General features: G+C 42.0%; 1 protein-coding gene across 5 annotated transcripts in view; it reads right to left on the bottom strand.

Moving 5' to 3' along the window:
* Positions 1-11,940, bottom strand: part of FBXW11 (F-box and WD repeat domain containing 11) — a 101,827-nt gene extending 89,887 nt beyond the window's left edge. For 3 of the 5 annotated variants that reach the window (XM_061622468.1, XM_061622470.1, XM_061622466.1), the window contains exon 1: positions 11,549-11,940. Coding sequence is in view for 2 of the 5 variants with exons in the window: in XM_061622466.1 (XP_061478450.1) it covers positions 11,549-11,593 (45 nt within the window). In the remaining 3 variants the exon portion in view is untranslated. Of the gene's footprint in view, positions 1-10,906; positions 11,224-11,548 lie in introns of those variants that run through there. The other 2 variants (XM_061622469.1, XM_061622472.1) reach the window with 2 other exon arrangements.
* Between the last annotated feature and the right edge of the window lie 4,364 nt (positions 11,941-16,304).

Raw genomic sequence — 16,304 nt, 5'->3', positions numbered from 1 at the left:
GTACATACCAACAGCTCTCAATGAACAAGAAACCTACTGGTACACCACAAATCCTTGATGACTGTATCACATTTAGCTCCCTTTCTGGATATTGCTGAGGCTATCCAGTTATAAAGGTTCACCAAATGTTTATTAGTTTGTTGCTCATGAAGATGACAACCTTCACATCATACGAAATGAAGCCTCATGGAATCTCCTTTGTTAGACACATCAGCTCAAAGGATGAAGGGAAAACACTGAATAATAGAGGTTGCCACTCACTGCTGTCTGCATTTAATCAATATTTTAGATGCTCTGTTGAGCTAGCAACAGGGATGACCCTTCCTTCTTTACCTGTACAGTAGGGCCCCACTCATACCGCGGGTTCCAGACTCCCGCCTAAAAGCAAAAACTGCTGAAAAGCAGAACTCTGTCAATAAAATAGCGCCTGACGCCCGATAAACACCATAAAGGCAGGAAAAGCGCCATATGAGTGGAGCCTTACTCTAACTGAAAACCGCCGTATTATCAGAACACCGAAAAGCGGGGCCCTACGTACCTGATGTTTATGATTAAAGCATAGCAACATTTAAGAGACACTGATGCCTTATGTCAGCATCAACCTGATTCAAAACAGAAACGTCAATAAATTCAATCTGAGGATGCGGCTCCAAATCAGAGAAAAGAAAGAAACCATCAAGGTATAATTATTTTGTACATCATCTTGGGACATATGCAGAAAGGGATTACAATCAAGCTATACACTACCAACTTTAGGACAAATGCTCGGCTTTACGTTCTGAAGTTTCTAGCAAATATGATATCTTTTAACAAGGGAACATTTGGAATGGAAGATTTATAATGGAAGCAAGACCAGACCATCGTGGGGTTTTCTGTCCAGTTCCTCAGATACCTGAATAGATGCTCGTATTCCATAGCCACTCATAACAAATACATGCAAGTTGTTTTAAGTCACAAGACACAGCAGATAAGGCATAACTGTTAAAACTAGCACACAAGACTGCTCTGATGGTTAGATCACTAGTGAGATTGTTTAACCAACAATACTTTTATTGCCAAGAGTAAATAAAATTAGGAAATATATCTTTTTCTTCATCCTCCCCACTATAAACTATAGTGGGTCAAAACCTCCACTGAATCCTATTCGGGGGGGGGAGTATTTTATAGAACATGTGTGGAAAGGACAGCTTCCCACTCACTTCATACTTCTGCTAGGAATGGAGAATGTGAAGTATATGAGTTTAATCTATATTCTATTTCTTAGCTGTATGTAGTCTTCCCATGTGCTTTAGTGGGATACTGTAATTGAAGCTTCCACATTTCATAAAACTTCATCCAATACATAAACCTTGCTGGAAGACACCTCATGACACACCAAGAAGAGATATTCATCCAAATCTCCTGCAGACTCCACATACTCTATCAAGGAAACATTTGCAGAGTCTGCTAAAGTGCAGCCCTGCTGAATCAGACCAATGGGCCATCTAACCCTGCAGCCGGTTTCTTATGCTCGTCAGCCAAATGCTTCCATCAGCAGGGCTTGAAGACAACAGGTCTCCCCAGCTGCTGTTGCCTCTCAGCAACCGGTCTCATTTTCAACTAGCTATCATGACAAAAAAGAGCACTGCTGAATCAAGCCAAAGACCCATCTAGTCCAGCATCCTGTTCTCACAGGGCCAACTAGATGCTGGTGGGAAACCTGCAAGCAGGATATGAGTGCAACAGTACTCTCCCCACTTGTGATTCCAAGCAACTGTTTTTCAGAGGTGTACTGCCTCCAATATTGGAGGTAGTACAGAGGCACCATAATTAGCCGCAATTAATAGTCTTAACTTCCATGAATTTGTTTAATCCCCTTTTAAAGCCTTCACAGTTGATGGCCATCACTACATTTTGTGGGAGCAAATTTCATAGTTAAATTGTGTATTGTGTGAAAGTGCTTCCTTTTATCTTTCCTGAATCTTCCAACATTCAGCTTCATTAGATGACCCTGGGTTCTAGTATTTTGAGAGAGGGGGGAAACTTCTCCCTATCCACCTTCTCCCACTGTGCTGAATTTTATATATCTCTACCATGCCCCTCCCTTTTACACCTTTTTCCTAAACTAAAAAGCCCCAAATATTGTTTTGTTTATGTATTTATATACTTGATGTACTGCTTACAATTATAATAATCTCTAAGCAGCATATGTATCCTTTAATCACAGAGGAATTGCTCCAGCCCTTAATCATTTTATTATTGTTTTCCGAACCTTTTTGAGTGCTACAATATCCTTTTTGAGGTGTGGAGATCACAACTGTACAAAGTATTCCAAGTGCAATTGCACCATACATTTTTATAATGTTATGATATTGGCAGTTTCATTTTCAATTCCTAACATTCACCTTTTTCACAGATGCCACACGTTAAGTCCACATTTTCATCTCTTTCCTGGTCAGTCATTTCCAGTTCAGACACCATTAATATATATGTGAAGTTAGAATTTTTTGACCCAATGTGTATCACATTATACTTGCTTACACTGACCTATGCCCACTCACCCAATCTGATCGTTTGAGCTGCTTATAAGCCTTTTTAGTTATGAACACCCTGAATAATTTGGTATCATCAGCAAATCTGGCCACCTTACTGGCTTGCCCCCATTTATGAACAAGTTGAAAAGCACCAGTCTCAATACAGATCCTTGGGGGCGGGCTTCTTACATTCCTTCATTTTAAGAACCATTTATCCTAACACTCTACTTCACAATCTTTAAACAATTTTTGATCCGTGAGAGAGCCTCTCCTTTTATCCAATGACTGCAAAGCTTAGCCAAGAGTCTTTAGTGAAGAACTTTATCAAATGCTTTTTGAAAGTCCAAGTACACAATGTCTACTAGATTACCTTTATTCACACATTCCTGACACTCTCCAATAACTGTAGAAAGTTAGACACAACTTACCTGTGCAGAAACCACGCTGGTTCTTCTTCAGCCAGACTTGCTGTTCTTTAATTTTATAATAAACAAACATTATCTAGTAATTTTATATTTAATAATACTTTTCATCAGTTTCCCTGGAACACATGGTAAGGTAACCGGCCTGTAATTACCCAAATCCCTTTTGAAAAATTGATGTTACATTATGAAATAGCAGTCAATAGAACTCTTCTCCATGAATTTGTCCATGCTGCTTAAGTCTCTAAAGCTTGTGGCTCTCATCACATCTTGTAGCAGGAAATTCTGTGTTATTTAGTTATCATGATGTGAAGCACTCTCTTTTGTCACTACTGAATCTACTATCAATTAATCTCATTGGCTGATCCCAAATTCTAGTGCTGAGAAGGGGAGAAATCTCTATCTACTTTCTCCACATCACATACAATTTTATAAACCAAACTTCCCCAACCTGGTGCCTTCCTGAATTTTTGGACTATAACTCCCACCAACAATTATTCCTTTGTGTTATTTACTTTTTAAAAAGGAAAAGAAATACAGCACTGAAGTCTTATACTAATTTTAGCATGCTTTAATAGCTATACACATAAAGAAAGAGTACTTCCTATGGATAGTCACCTGAAAAAAGTTAATTACAGGTTTTATTTAGATTGTCCAATTTTCTGGTATGGTACACATTCATAATTATACTAATTAATTTCATGAAACCATGCATTTCTATAAATGAGAAAATTTCAGTGGAAAAACAAGTGCAGCGGAAAATGCTCCATACCATTTCACTGGATATGACAAGCATTCCAGTCCTAAAATACATGCAACTGTTAAGTAGATCTCATTGATTTCCCTGAAACATACTTTCAGTAAACATGCCTAGGATTACAGGGTAGTCTGAACCCATCTGCAGCTCCATAGCTACACCAGTCATTTGCAACAAGGATACTTCACCAGTCAAGCACAAGAGTCTGCAGAGATGCAATCTATAATTTGCAACATGACATATAGCCGTGTTGCTTAAATACACTGGAAAAATTACAACTACCATGAAGTTGATTGGCAGTAGGTTCAGTACAGACATGTAGCCTTATTTCTTTGAAATTAATCTGCAGAACTCACTAACACCAGAAGTGATACAGAAATACGTCACATCACAGTTTTGTTACCCATCTGCTTCCAAAAGTTCAAGTAACGGCTTGTCACACCTACTTATCCAAAATAGAGATATAAATGAGATAAGATCCATTTTTTCTCTCAAATGCCCACACCATGATTAACATCAATTATCTTTATACTTGATTACCTTCAAAGCCCCACATGGGGATTAGATATAACAACCAATCACTAAAAATTCGATACAGAACACAGTTGCCAGCTTTTTAGTAGCACATTGTAAAAAGGCAGCACTATTCCCAGAGTATGAGAAATTCTCACAAAATGGTAGACAGCTGAAACTGGAATTATAATTTTGCAACTCTCAGCTCTGTGTGGTAGCTGTTTACCAGGCAGCTGTTATTCACTGAAGTACAGTGTACAAAAACAAGGATTTCATAGAGTATTTCTTTGAAAGTCACCCCCGTCTGGACTTGGGTTACTTTTATTACACTCGTAAAACTATTTTCACACAGATTAGGCAGGCAGACAGAGAAAGGAAGGCAGCAGGTAGAAGGATGAAGGCAATTCAGTAATGGTTCTTCATTTGTTTAAACCTTTCTGCTTACTTCGCTCTTGCTGGGCAACATCCTTCGACAGTTTAAAGGGCATTTGAGATGTGTAAGTGGACAAACAGTCAAATAAACAAGAACTTCACAGAGAACTTATTTTACATATCCTCCCAAAGCCCTCCTTCTCCACTACATTTCATAGCGATAGCAAGATGTTCAAGGCAATGGACAAGACGTGTGAAACATAACAAAAACTAAGGTTGTAATATTACTTTCATTAAACTCTGTTGAATTTATGTCCAGATAAAATGGAGACTTTGTGGTTTTCAAGCCTCAAGATTAAAATGGAAATATGCTTTACTACAGTCAGTTTGTTTTCCCTATTTGCTTAAGTATATATTAAAGTAAATTATGAAATTGCCAGTGCAAAGTTGCACAAGTGGACTTCTGTTCGTGCAATGGGACTTTCCCTCCCTCTCCTTCCCCTGCAGCCCGCACGACCCTCCCAAATCTGCTCTGGAGGGCTGGGGGACCATTTAGAGCAAATTTGAGAAGCATGGGGGGGCAGCAGGAGGCAAGAGAGGAAGAGGAAGTCCCATTCTGTGAGCGAAATTCTGTTCTGCTTGTGCACAGGCACCACTAGATAGAACCCAATAAATTCTTTTGCTATGGTTAAGAAAGCCTTAATGCAGAATGAACCTGACAGAATAAGGAGGGAAATGAAAAAAATTAAAGGAAAGGTAGAATCGACTGCAAACAATGACAAATATATAAGTGATAAACAGTACTACAGAATTTTCTGAATGGCAGCAAAAACTGAACACAATACACTGAACACTGTTTCAGTGTAATTCAACTTTTGGAACCAAGAAACTGATCAACATTAGAGATCAAGACCAATTACTCATTTTTATTAAACATATTAAGGAAGTCACTCAGCCCATCTAGGTAGTCCTCCATCAAGCTCTGGGCCACTTTATTTGATTAGTAGTTTCTCTCATGTGGCCACCCAACAAACTAAAGACCATCTGTAAGGGGAAAAAAACACTACCATGCAGAGATAAACCTCTGGAGGTCCTATATATGCTGAAAGTCACGCACAGTACAAAAATATTTCGCTCAGCACCCGGGCAATCACTGTTGTGTGGCCTGCACACACCCACACTCATTAAGCACATGGCCAATACTATCAGCTTGGCTATAGCAAGCCTTTGTTTGGTGGACTAAGGGAAATGAATCCAGGCTCTGCTCTGGTGGACCAGCAATTACTTGCCACTACAATTTTTTCCCCATATATATTCTGATTATTACTGTCTTTTCCCGTTTTGTCTTTTTTACTGTCTGTATTTTGTCTCTTCTGTTTTAATAATTTTTTTAAAACAAAGCTTACCATTTGGGGTGTGTGCACACATACATACAGATAGATCCATTGAGTGCTGTGGATTCCCAGTGTGTATATTTTATTTCAGAGTTATAACTTTGGTAAGTTTAGAATCCTGCTCAATCAAAATATTGGCCACAATTAACTAGACTGCCACTAGAAATGTGCTGACTTCTGAGCCAATTGTGTTCATTTGAAAGCTTCTTTCTCTTTTTCTCCTCCAGGCAACCACAGGAGGCACTTAGTTTTGATAACCAAACATTCTCAATTTCCTGGTGGACTGGGTGGCAACAGAACACGAGTGCCCCTGGCTGGAATATGGGGTGCACCATTAGAAAATGGAAAATAGCCTCTGCATCACTGTGGGTGGGTGGGGTCTCTAGGACAACCTCCCATTTCTTGACAAGAAAGGGCACAACGTGGCAGAGGAACACAAGTCATGCAGCTAGGCTAAAAGAAGCAGGACAGCACTGCACTCTATTCCCAGGAACACCTGAACAATTTTCCAACGGTGGGGGGAGGGGGCTCCAGGCAGTGAACAGGATTCATTTGAACAGCTCTATAAAAGACAGTTCTTAAGACATTTGTGAAAGGTGGTAGTGGTAGGGAAAGGGAATGTTTTAGCAGTTATTTTGGCTGGGGGGGGGCTGTGTTCATCTGGCTGGCAACAGTTGAAAACACAAATGTTTGGTGTAACCCAGCTGAGCAGTCTTATGCTTGTTTTTGGAAGTCAGCTGGAATCTCCATGTACACTTGCACTGTACCTCTGATGCTTGATTGTTTAAGGTCTAAAAACCTTTAATTAAAAAAAACCCAGAGGTTTTCTTCCTTTCCTTTCCTTGAATGTATGTCTAAGGGCAAGAACAATGTTAGTATTCATTATAAACAAATGCAAAATGAATTTATTAATCATGTGTCATCTCCAAAAAAGAAAAAGAAAGAAAGAAAAAGCTTTCAAAGCCTGGAGAGACAATAAACAAATTCACTGTAAATGATCTGGTATAAATGATCTGCCTGATCATTGGGTTCAAAATAAATGTTTTTTACTTTTTTTATATGCAAGATAACTTCTAAAACGCAAAGACAGTGAAATAAAGGGTGATCAACATTAGTCATACTCAGAGTAGACCCACTAAAATTAATGACTTTGAGTTATATATGTCCATTGATTTAAGTGGGACTACTCTTGAGCATGCTACAGCCATACTACCCTGAACATGCCCGATCCCATCTGATTTCAGAAGCTAAGCAGGGTCAGGCCTGGTTAGTACATGGATGGGAGACTAATACCAGGTGAAGTAGGCTTAGAGGAAGGCAATGGTAAACCACCTTTGAATACCTCTTACTATGAAAACCCTATGAATATATCCAAAAGATTCATAAGGTTGCCAAACAACAACTCTGAGTATGAATAACGTTAGAGATCACCCAAACTTACACTATTCTACTTTTACATAAAGATTAACGATGGTAAAAGTAAAAGCTGGTTGAAACTGTCTGCTTGATTCATCACATCTGTCCACGCTAATTTTATAGTACACATTTCCACAGAGTGCTAAAGTTATAAAATAAGTACTTGTATGTTCTCAAAACAGAAGAACAGTGCTTAACACTGACACCGCATTGTTATGTTCCAATCACTTCCACAAATTAGTCTTCATCATTCCATTACTGAAAGCAAATGCTCCAGCTACCTGACAAATTTACTGAAGACTGAAAAAACAACTGCTTGACCCAGTGTCACATTTCATATTACAAAAAGTTTTTGATTTTGCAGTCCACGAGAAATGCAGTCAAACGTCTTTATTGATATTAGTATTTTCTTTAATTGTTCTGATTTTGAACCCTAACACACACAAAATCCAGTAAGTGCTGAATGCAATCTTACAAAATGAAGCAAATGGAGATTTGCCCAAGAATACCACAAAAACATAGTTATTCTTACAGGCAATTTCTAAGTAGCACAAGTTTGACTTGAACCACAAAACAGCACAAGAAGCAGTGGTAAATATCCAGCGCAGTATCTGAAAATTCAGTTCACCAATTTTGAATTTGCAGTGCTATTTTTGAGTGCTTATTTGCCCTTTTTTTAGTTGTCAAATGCCTTTCCAGATATAATGTGCAGAAAATACTATTAAAGCATTCAGAGCAGAACAGCCCCACTAACTTCCTCATCCCTATGGCATGGTCATGACTCACGTACTCATACTCCTCACATCAATTCTGTATCTGGTTCATGGGTGTGTGTGTGTGTACACATTTTGCACTAGTACGGAATCACTTGGGAGTGGGAAAAAGCCAGTATCCAGCACTGAAACCCAATGAGCTCAATCTCCTTCCAGGCCACTCCAGCTGGGTTGGTTTGCTGTCCAGAGAGCAGAACGGTAGGAAGAAGGATCACCTTATGAGATAACTATTTCACCTCTAGAGTTGTACTAGTGCACTGACTCCAATGGGTAGAAAAGCCCAGAACAAAAAAAACCCGTATTAAGATTCAGGCAACTAAAAGGTAAAGGTGCAGTGCAGACCAGATGAGTGGAACAGGTCAATGCCTCCCATCCACCTTGCCACAGCCTTCTGGAAGGGAAATCACTAACACACTTCCCTCAAGTTACAGATGTTTTGTTTTAATATACTGGTGTAGTGGTTAAGGTGTTGGACTACGACCTGGGAGACCAGGGTTCGAATCCCCACATAGCCATGAAGCTCACTGGGTCACTGCCTCTCAGCCTCAGGAAAACCCTATTCATAGGGTCGCCATAAGTCGGAATCGAAGGCAGTACAAAGTCCGTTTTTATAGTGTTTTAAGAGTGTTTTAGTGTTTTTATTTGCAGCCCTGGGCTCCTAAGGACGGGATATAAATTTAATACATAAATAAATAAAAATAAATAAGTTACTCTCGCCACTGCTGGACTATGAGCATAGTTTAACAGCAGCCCTCTAGAGTATCAGGCGCAGATATTCCCCAGTCCTGCAATCCTTTAATGATAGTGCCAGACACTGAATCTGGTTACTTGTGAATGGAAAGCATGTGCTCTGCTGCTTCAGCATTAATGGCTGCTGCTGCAAAACCTGAAATGTGACATCGCTAGATCATAGTGACCAACAATAAAGGATGAAGAAATGCAAAAAGAACTCACAGCCATACTACTACTGTATTGCTGGGCCAAGATGAGAAGAATTCACAGAGCTTTCAAGTTTCCTAAAACTGTCAGCTTAAGTGAATCCCAATTACTGTGGGAAAAAGACAGCAAATCAGTAAAATGTTCATTACATAGGCGGCTACATAAAATAAGATATGTGAATATAATTCATCTCAATCTCCAGATCATTGCCAAGTCACTTAATCCCATTTAGATACTTTTTGAAAAGCTTCTACTTAATCTCATTTTACTATTGGGCCTTCTGGTTTGCTATAGCAATGCCACCAACGTCATTTTCCCTGTGGCCATTTTGTCTGATGTGTGCTTTTCCAACAAGTTCAGCAGTGTTGCCCTTGAAATTCACGAAATTATACCACTTCTGTAAAACAAATTGTTCTACTGAGTAAATGGCAGAACGTTCACATAAAATAAGTTGATTTAACATTCTACATTTATTCTGAACCGCATAAAATAAGGTTAAGTAAGTGGTATTGAAACACTCACTCAGAAAAGGAAACAAAATTTCGAAGAAACGCTAAACAATTAACCAGATTTCAAATCCTTTACATTATCAATGATGTCTATATATACAACAACAGGAAAGTGACAAAAAATATAAGATTCAGATCTTGCCCCCGACTATATAGCTCCAGTACGTACATGGAGAGTTGTCCCTCTCACTAAGACAAAAGGAAAGTTCCACCAACAATGAACCATTGTATCTCAAAATGATTTCAAGAGAATGCCCATCAGCAAAGTTATGTGATAGCAATGGTACATTTCTTTGTTTTATATAAAATTGTTCAGTGTAAAACAGAACTCTCTTAAACCCCTTCCAAATCAGTCCAAAAAAGTAAGTCCAGGATTTTCAGTAATGTTCAGATGGTGTACAGTTGATACTGAAAATTCGTATTTAGAAAAATATGAATGAAATTAACCGGTTTGGACATCCTCCTCTGGACACAAAAATATTGTGCAAGTGCTGGGAGTGCGTTCCACAGTACAGGCCTATGTTGAGTACCGCTTATTTCAGACCGCTACATATCACCGCATGCATCATAGTTTCTCAATACCCCATAATGGACAGTTCCCTATTCCAGCTGAAAGTGTTGCTTGCTGTATTAAAAAAAAAAGGCTTAAGGTACCTAACAATAATAATTCTAGCTTGGTATAGTTCAGAAGAAAGAGAAGAATTCTATCTTGCTATCTTTCCACAATGGCAGAGCATGGTTCAGTGGTCATGAGACTACTGTACCCAAAGAGAACTAAGGCTATCAACTGATACAAAGGATTTTAAAAATCAATTAAGCATCACCAATTATCACCACCAATTTTAATTAACTAGTTACATAGAACGTGCACTATACAACAATAGCCAATAAAAGTGCTATAAAGGAAGAGGCCAGCATCTCTTGAAGATGGTCACTTATGATTATGAAATCTTAAAATTACCACACTGCAAGGAGGAAACGCCATCTTTAACTAGTGCATCTGTGCAAGCCTGCATGGCAAGTAGGCCATTTAACAGTCCTGAGGCCCAAAGTCTCTGCTTGTTATCCACCCTAACCATGAGTTTAGGGAGGAGGGAATGAATTTTATCTGCTAGTTGTTTAATCACCCTGATCGATCGATCAAAGCTTTGCAATCCTAAAGAGCTTGGAAACAGAACAAACACAGCTAACACAAGCACCCCACCCTTCCCCTTGTTTTGTGAAACTAGGATCTACATCACAAGATGCCCACTCAGAGCATCCTGAAGGTGAGTTTAAAAAAATGAGACGAATGTCACCTTCAGTATGTTGGGGGGTGGAGAGGCGATAAAGAAAGAGAGTGACACAAGCACACAGAGGCCCTGCACCTGCGTGGGCCCAGCACCTGCGTGGCTTTGTCCTGGTTGCTTGGGATGAGGCTAGTCTGGAAGGGGCCGGTAAAGGAAAGAATGAGCGGCCGACCTTCTTTCCAAATTGATACATAAGGGGCACCAAGAAAGGAAGGGAGGAGGCGGCTTCTTAGCGCGGCTCCTTTAAGAAGAAAAGAGAACCCATCCATTTTACAATAAAAGGGCAGGAGAGAAAGAAAAGAGCCCGGACCCGCCCCCCTCCTCACACACACTGCGGAGACGAAAGAAAAGGAAGGAAGGAAGGAAGGAGGGAAGGAGGGAAGGAAGGAAGGAAGGAAGGAAGGAGGGAGGGACGGGGAGGCAACTTTGCCGAAACCGAGGCCTACAAAGACCAGCTCCCACCGCGCCAGTACCTCCCCTTCCTTCTCTTTTCTCTCAGCCTCTCCTCCCCCGCCCCCGGTTGTGGCGTCTCCTCTTCTCTAAGGTCGCCTCCTCTCCTTCTCTCCCGCCCGCTCGCTTTCGGGCCCGAGAAAGAAGAGAAGGGATTTCCGTCGGTTTCGGTCCGGCTCCTTCGAGCCGCCTCATACTCACCATCAGCTCGATAGTCTTGTCCTCGATCACCGACTCCGGCTCCATCGCGGCGGGCAATGTGGTGGTGATAGTAGTAGCAGCGCCGGCGGCGGCAGCTCCTCCTCGGCGGGGGAGAGAAAACCCCGTATTGACCCCCCTCCCTTTGCCCACAGTAGTACTGTAGTAGAGGAGGAGGAGGAGGCCGGCTCCGATAGATCGACCGACTGACCCGCCGCCGCCTCGGCCGCGCGCCCGGAAGAGGAAGTGAGGTAGAAAGCCGACGCGGCGGGCGGGTTGCGACAACGGCGGCAACGTCGTCGTTCGCACCCGCAGCGGAACGGCAACCGCTGCCACAGAAGGCGGAGGGGAAACTACTGCTCCCGAAAGGCTCTGCGGTAACCGGCGGGAAAAGAACTACAATGGCCAGCATGCGCGGCAGCAGAAGACGCCGCCGTCGCGTTTGGAGAGAGTCTCTGCCACCCGGTTTCGCGGAAAGGGCGCTAAAAGGACTCCGTTTCCCGGCATGCAAAGGGAGAGGGAACTTGTTTTTCCCGGCTTTTTAAAGAACTTGCTCGAAGGAAGCAGCAGCGTGTTTCTTTCAAGGGCTTTACGCGCTTCCCTCTCTGAGGCCTTTCTGGTTCTGGGCGCGAAGCTCTTCGCTAGAGCAAAAAGGGCAGGGGCAGGTGTTAAGAATGTGGATGTATGGAGTTGCCTCATAGTGACTCAGACCTCTGGCCACCTTGCCCAGCATACTCTTGACGAGCAGCAGCAATTTTCCACGAAGTCTAAGGAAAAGGAGCCTTTCTCAAACCACCTCCTTCAGATACTGCAGCCTTCAGGTGGAGGATCCGGCGAGGGAATGGTCCTCCGTCCAAAACATGTTCTCTGTGCCAATGCTAATTGCCTCTCTCCTTGAAATGCTGTGTTATTTCAGGGATATTACTATTTTGCGAGTGGACGAGCGTTAAACCATGTGAAATTTCACACATCTGCAGTCTAAAGTAGGCACAGGCCTGAGTAAGGGATAGGCCATCATGCATTTTTTAAGGATACTTCTGGTCTGCTTTTTAGGCCTGAGAGACTCTCAACACAACATACAAAAGATTCTCAGAATAAATATCACTCACAGCTGGTACATGAACTGATATTACATGGTGTCCATATGGAACCAGGATTATTTAGCTTTTATTATCCGTGTTTTTGCCTAGTGTCAAATCATAAGAGTGGTAAGAGTTGGAAGGGGCCTATCAGGCTGTTGAGTCCAACTCCTTGTCCAGTGCAGGAATTGAGGGTCTGAACCTCAAGAGCCCAGGCAGAGCTCCCAGCAGTATTATCTGAGGGAAGGAAGTGAGGCTGAGGTAGTTAGATTTCACACAGCCCATGATGGAGGCAAGTCTTCCCTTGCTCTCAGTGGGCTGTTGTCAGGCAACAGCTTTCTCTGAGGCAAGTGAGTGGGGCCAAGCAGCTGGAATTCACTCAGCCCGTGATGGAGGCAAGTCTTCCCTTGCTGGTAGTTGGCAGGCAGCAAGTTTGGTTATTCTTAGGAATTAAACATAGGAAGCTGTCTAATACTGAGTTAGGCTATCGGTTCACCTAGTTCAGTATCATCTGATTGATAGTGGCTCTCCAGGATTTCAAACACAGGTCTTTCCCAGCCATACCCGGAGATACCAGGGATTGAGCCTGGAACCAGGGCCGGTTCTAAAGGGCGGCCAGGTTGGGCACTGGCCCAACGGCCCCTGGAGCTACAGGGGGCCCCTCAGCTGCCCCTCCGCTCCCCTTCCTTGATCCGTGGCTCCCTCATGTCTCCCTACTTACCTGTCTGCTGTCTTTTACTGTTGCCCTTGACAAAGATGGCGACCGCAGTTTCCTTAAGGGTACTGAAGCCCCTACCACCATCTTAGTTGATGGCAGAGATGTGCATGCGTAGCACGCATGCGTGCCATCAACAAAGATGGCGGTGGTGGCTTCATCCCCTTAGGGAAACTGCAGCCACTATCTTGGTTAATGGCAATAGTAAAAGACAGGAGACGGGTGGGGTGGGCTGCGAACACGCGCGTGTGCACACGCCGGGGCCCAGGGCAACTCATGCCCAAGGGCCCCACCATTCCTGGAGCCGGCCCTGCCTGGAACCCTCCGTGTGCAACACACTTGTTCTAATCCTAAACTCAGATGTTAATGCCATGAGAAAGACAAAGGCCCTGGCACACACATAAAAAAGCATACAGTTAAGTCTAAAGAGGACCTATTTGCCAAGTCTTAAGAGTTTTGACTTGCACTGGCACAGTTTTAGCATTTCACAGGGTCTCTAGGTAAGGGAGTTAAATGTCAGTATGGGAGGGCCATACTTGAGCTAATTGTTTTCTGCTTGGCAGGAGGTTTTGTAATTTCCTTTATCCCCTTCATGGTCAATCAGGTCCTGAGGTACCAAGCCTCATCAGGTGCTTCCCCTGCCTTTTCAGATGCTACTGCACTGCCCCAACTGGCTCCATCCCCTGCATCTTAGGGCCCGAGCCTCAAGAGACCTGGCAGCCATAATTCTAGAAAACAATCTGTTCACCAGCACTGAAAAGAGGTTTGGGGGCAGAACCATAAAAAGAGAAAAAAATATGAATCCTCTGATAAATGCATCCCATTTTGTACATATGTTTCTTTTTTATGCATCTTATTCCTGAGCAACAGTTGTCAATAGTTGTATTAACTTTGACAATCATGACTTAAAATGCTATGGTTAAAACAACTTCATGGGTATCTCCCGTTTTCAGGGAGCTGCTGCAGTGTATTTGCTATGCTGCTTCTATTACTGGATTTATTTGATGTGTTTAATGTTAGGAACTTGCATGCTACTTTGATAATTGGGAAAGGGGGGTGTAAATAAAAACATTGAAGTACAGTTTTCCACAGTATTGCAGTATTCTAAGAGCATTTATGACGAGTCACTGGATGGTATTCAGTTAACTCATTCTATCAGTGCAAGGACTTTTGGCTGCGCAGTGAAACTTCCCTATCCTTTCCCAGCGCACTCCCTAAATTTGTTTTAGGAGTTCTTCCAACCTTCATGAGTAGATTTGGGGAAGGTGCAGGGAGGGGAGGAAGTTCCATTGCACAAACAGAAATTCTTGCACTAACAGAGTGACTACATTGGATACCATCCACTGATAGCATTCCTTTTATATTTCCTTATGGTTTCCTATGCTTTATAGATTACAGGAAAACCTTTGATTGTGTAGATCATGAAAAACTAAGAAATGGGGGGCCACAGCATCTGATTGTCGTGATGCGCAACCTATACTCTGAATAAGAGGCTACTGTAACAGAATATGGAGAAACAGATTGGTTCCCAATCGGAACAGATACACAGGGATGTATTTTATCCCCTATTTGCTTAATCTATATGCAGAACATATACAGAAAGCGAGATTAGACCAAGGAAAAGGAGGCGTGAAAATCGGAGGAAGAAATAGCAATAATTTAAGATATGCAGACGATACCATACTCTTAGCAGAAATCAGTGACGATCTGAAACGAATGCTGATAAAATTTAGAGAAAAGCACAAAAGCAGGACTACAGCTGAACGTCAAGAAGACTAAAGTAATGACAACAGAAGATTTATGCAGCTTTAAAGTTGACAACGAGGACATTGAACGTGTCAAGGATTATCAATACCTTGGCACAGTCATTAACCAAAACGGAGACAATAGTCAAGAAATCAGGAGGCGGCTAGGACTGGGTAGGGCAGCTAAGAGAGAACTAGAAAAGATCCTCAAATGCAAAGATGTATCACTGAACACCAAACTAAGGATCATTCAGACCATGATATTCCTGATCTCTATGCATGGAAATGAAGGTCGGACAGTGAAAAAAGTGGGTAAGAGAAAAATCAACTCGTTTGAAATGTGGTGTTGGAGGAGAGCTTTGCAGATACCATGGACTGAGAAAAAGACAAATAATTGGGTGTTAGAACAAATTAAACCAGAACTACCATTAGAAGCTAAAATGATGAAACTGAGGTTATACTTTGGACATATGAGAAGACATGTTTCACTAGAAAAGACAATAATGCTGGGGAAAACAGCAGGGAGTAAAAAAAGAGGAAGACCAAACTAGATGGATTAATTCCATAAAGAAGCCGCAGACCTGAATTTACAAGATCTGAACTGGGTGGTTTATAACAGGTTCTATTGGAGGTTGCTGATTCATAGGGTCGCCATAAGTCAAAATTGACTTGAAGGCACGTAACAATGGTTTCCCTTGGTTTTAGGATTTGTTTGTTTGTTTCTCTTCACCGTGGCCAAGTTAGCAAGTCATGCTAAGCCAAACTATGGCTTAGTGCAAATAAGCAAATGTGCAGGTTCCTAGAGAGGAGATCGAGGCTGTTTTGCTCCTCCCAGGTAATTTTGCTGGTGCATTGTACTGAGCTAAGCCATGTCATCCAGATCCAGGCTTGTGGTTTAGTAGGACAAACCTTGGTTACAGCTTGTGATTTGTACAGAGAGCACTAAATCACAAACTCAGGTTCAGATGTCATACTAAGCCAAACTGGCTTAGGCTGCATGTTTGCTTGTTTGTCTTAAGCTATGGTTTGGTTTAGCATGACAGCAGAGGCTGCATCTGCTAACATATAGGTCCAGCTCCCGTGATCCTTTTCCAAACGTTGTGATTAATATGGTTGCTACTTGTTCATAGTTTGTGTGGACTGTTCACCTTTTGGGAGGTCCGCTCACAAGTAGAAGTGTCATAGAGTTAGTTTGTATTTTCTTATGTGACTGGAGGAAT

This window comes from Rhineura floridana, chromosome 4 (assembly GCF_030035675.1).
Source record: "Rhineura floridana isolate rRhiFlo1 chromosome 4, rRhiFlo1.hap2, whole genome shotgun sequence".
Lineage (NCBI taxonomy): Eukaryota > Metazoa > Chordata > Lepidosauria > Squamata > Rhineuridae > Rhineura > Rhineura floridana.
The sequence above is the reverse complement of the archived record's forward strand: the minus strand, read 5'-3'. Positions and strand labels throughout refer to the sequence as shown.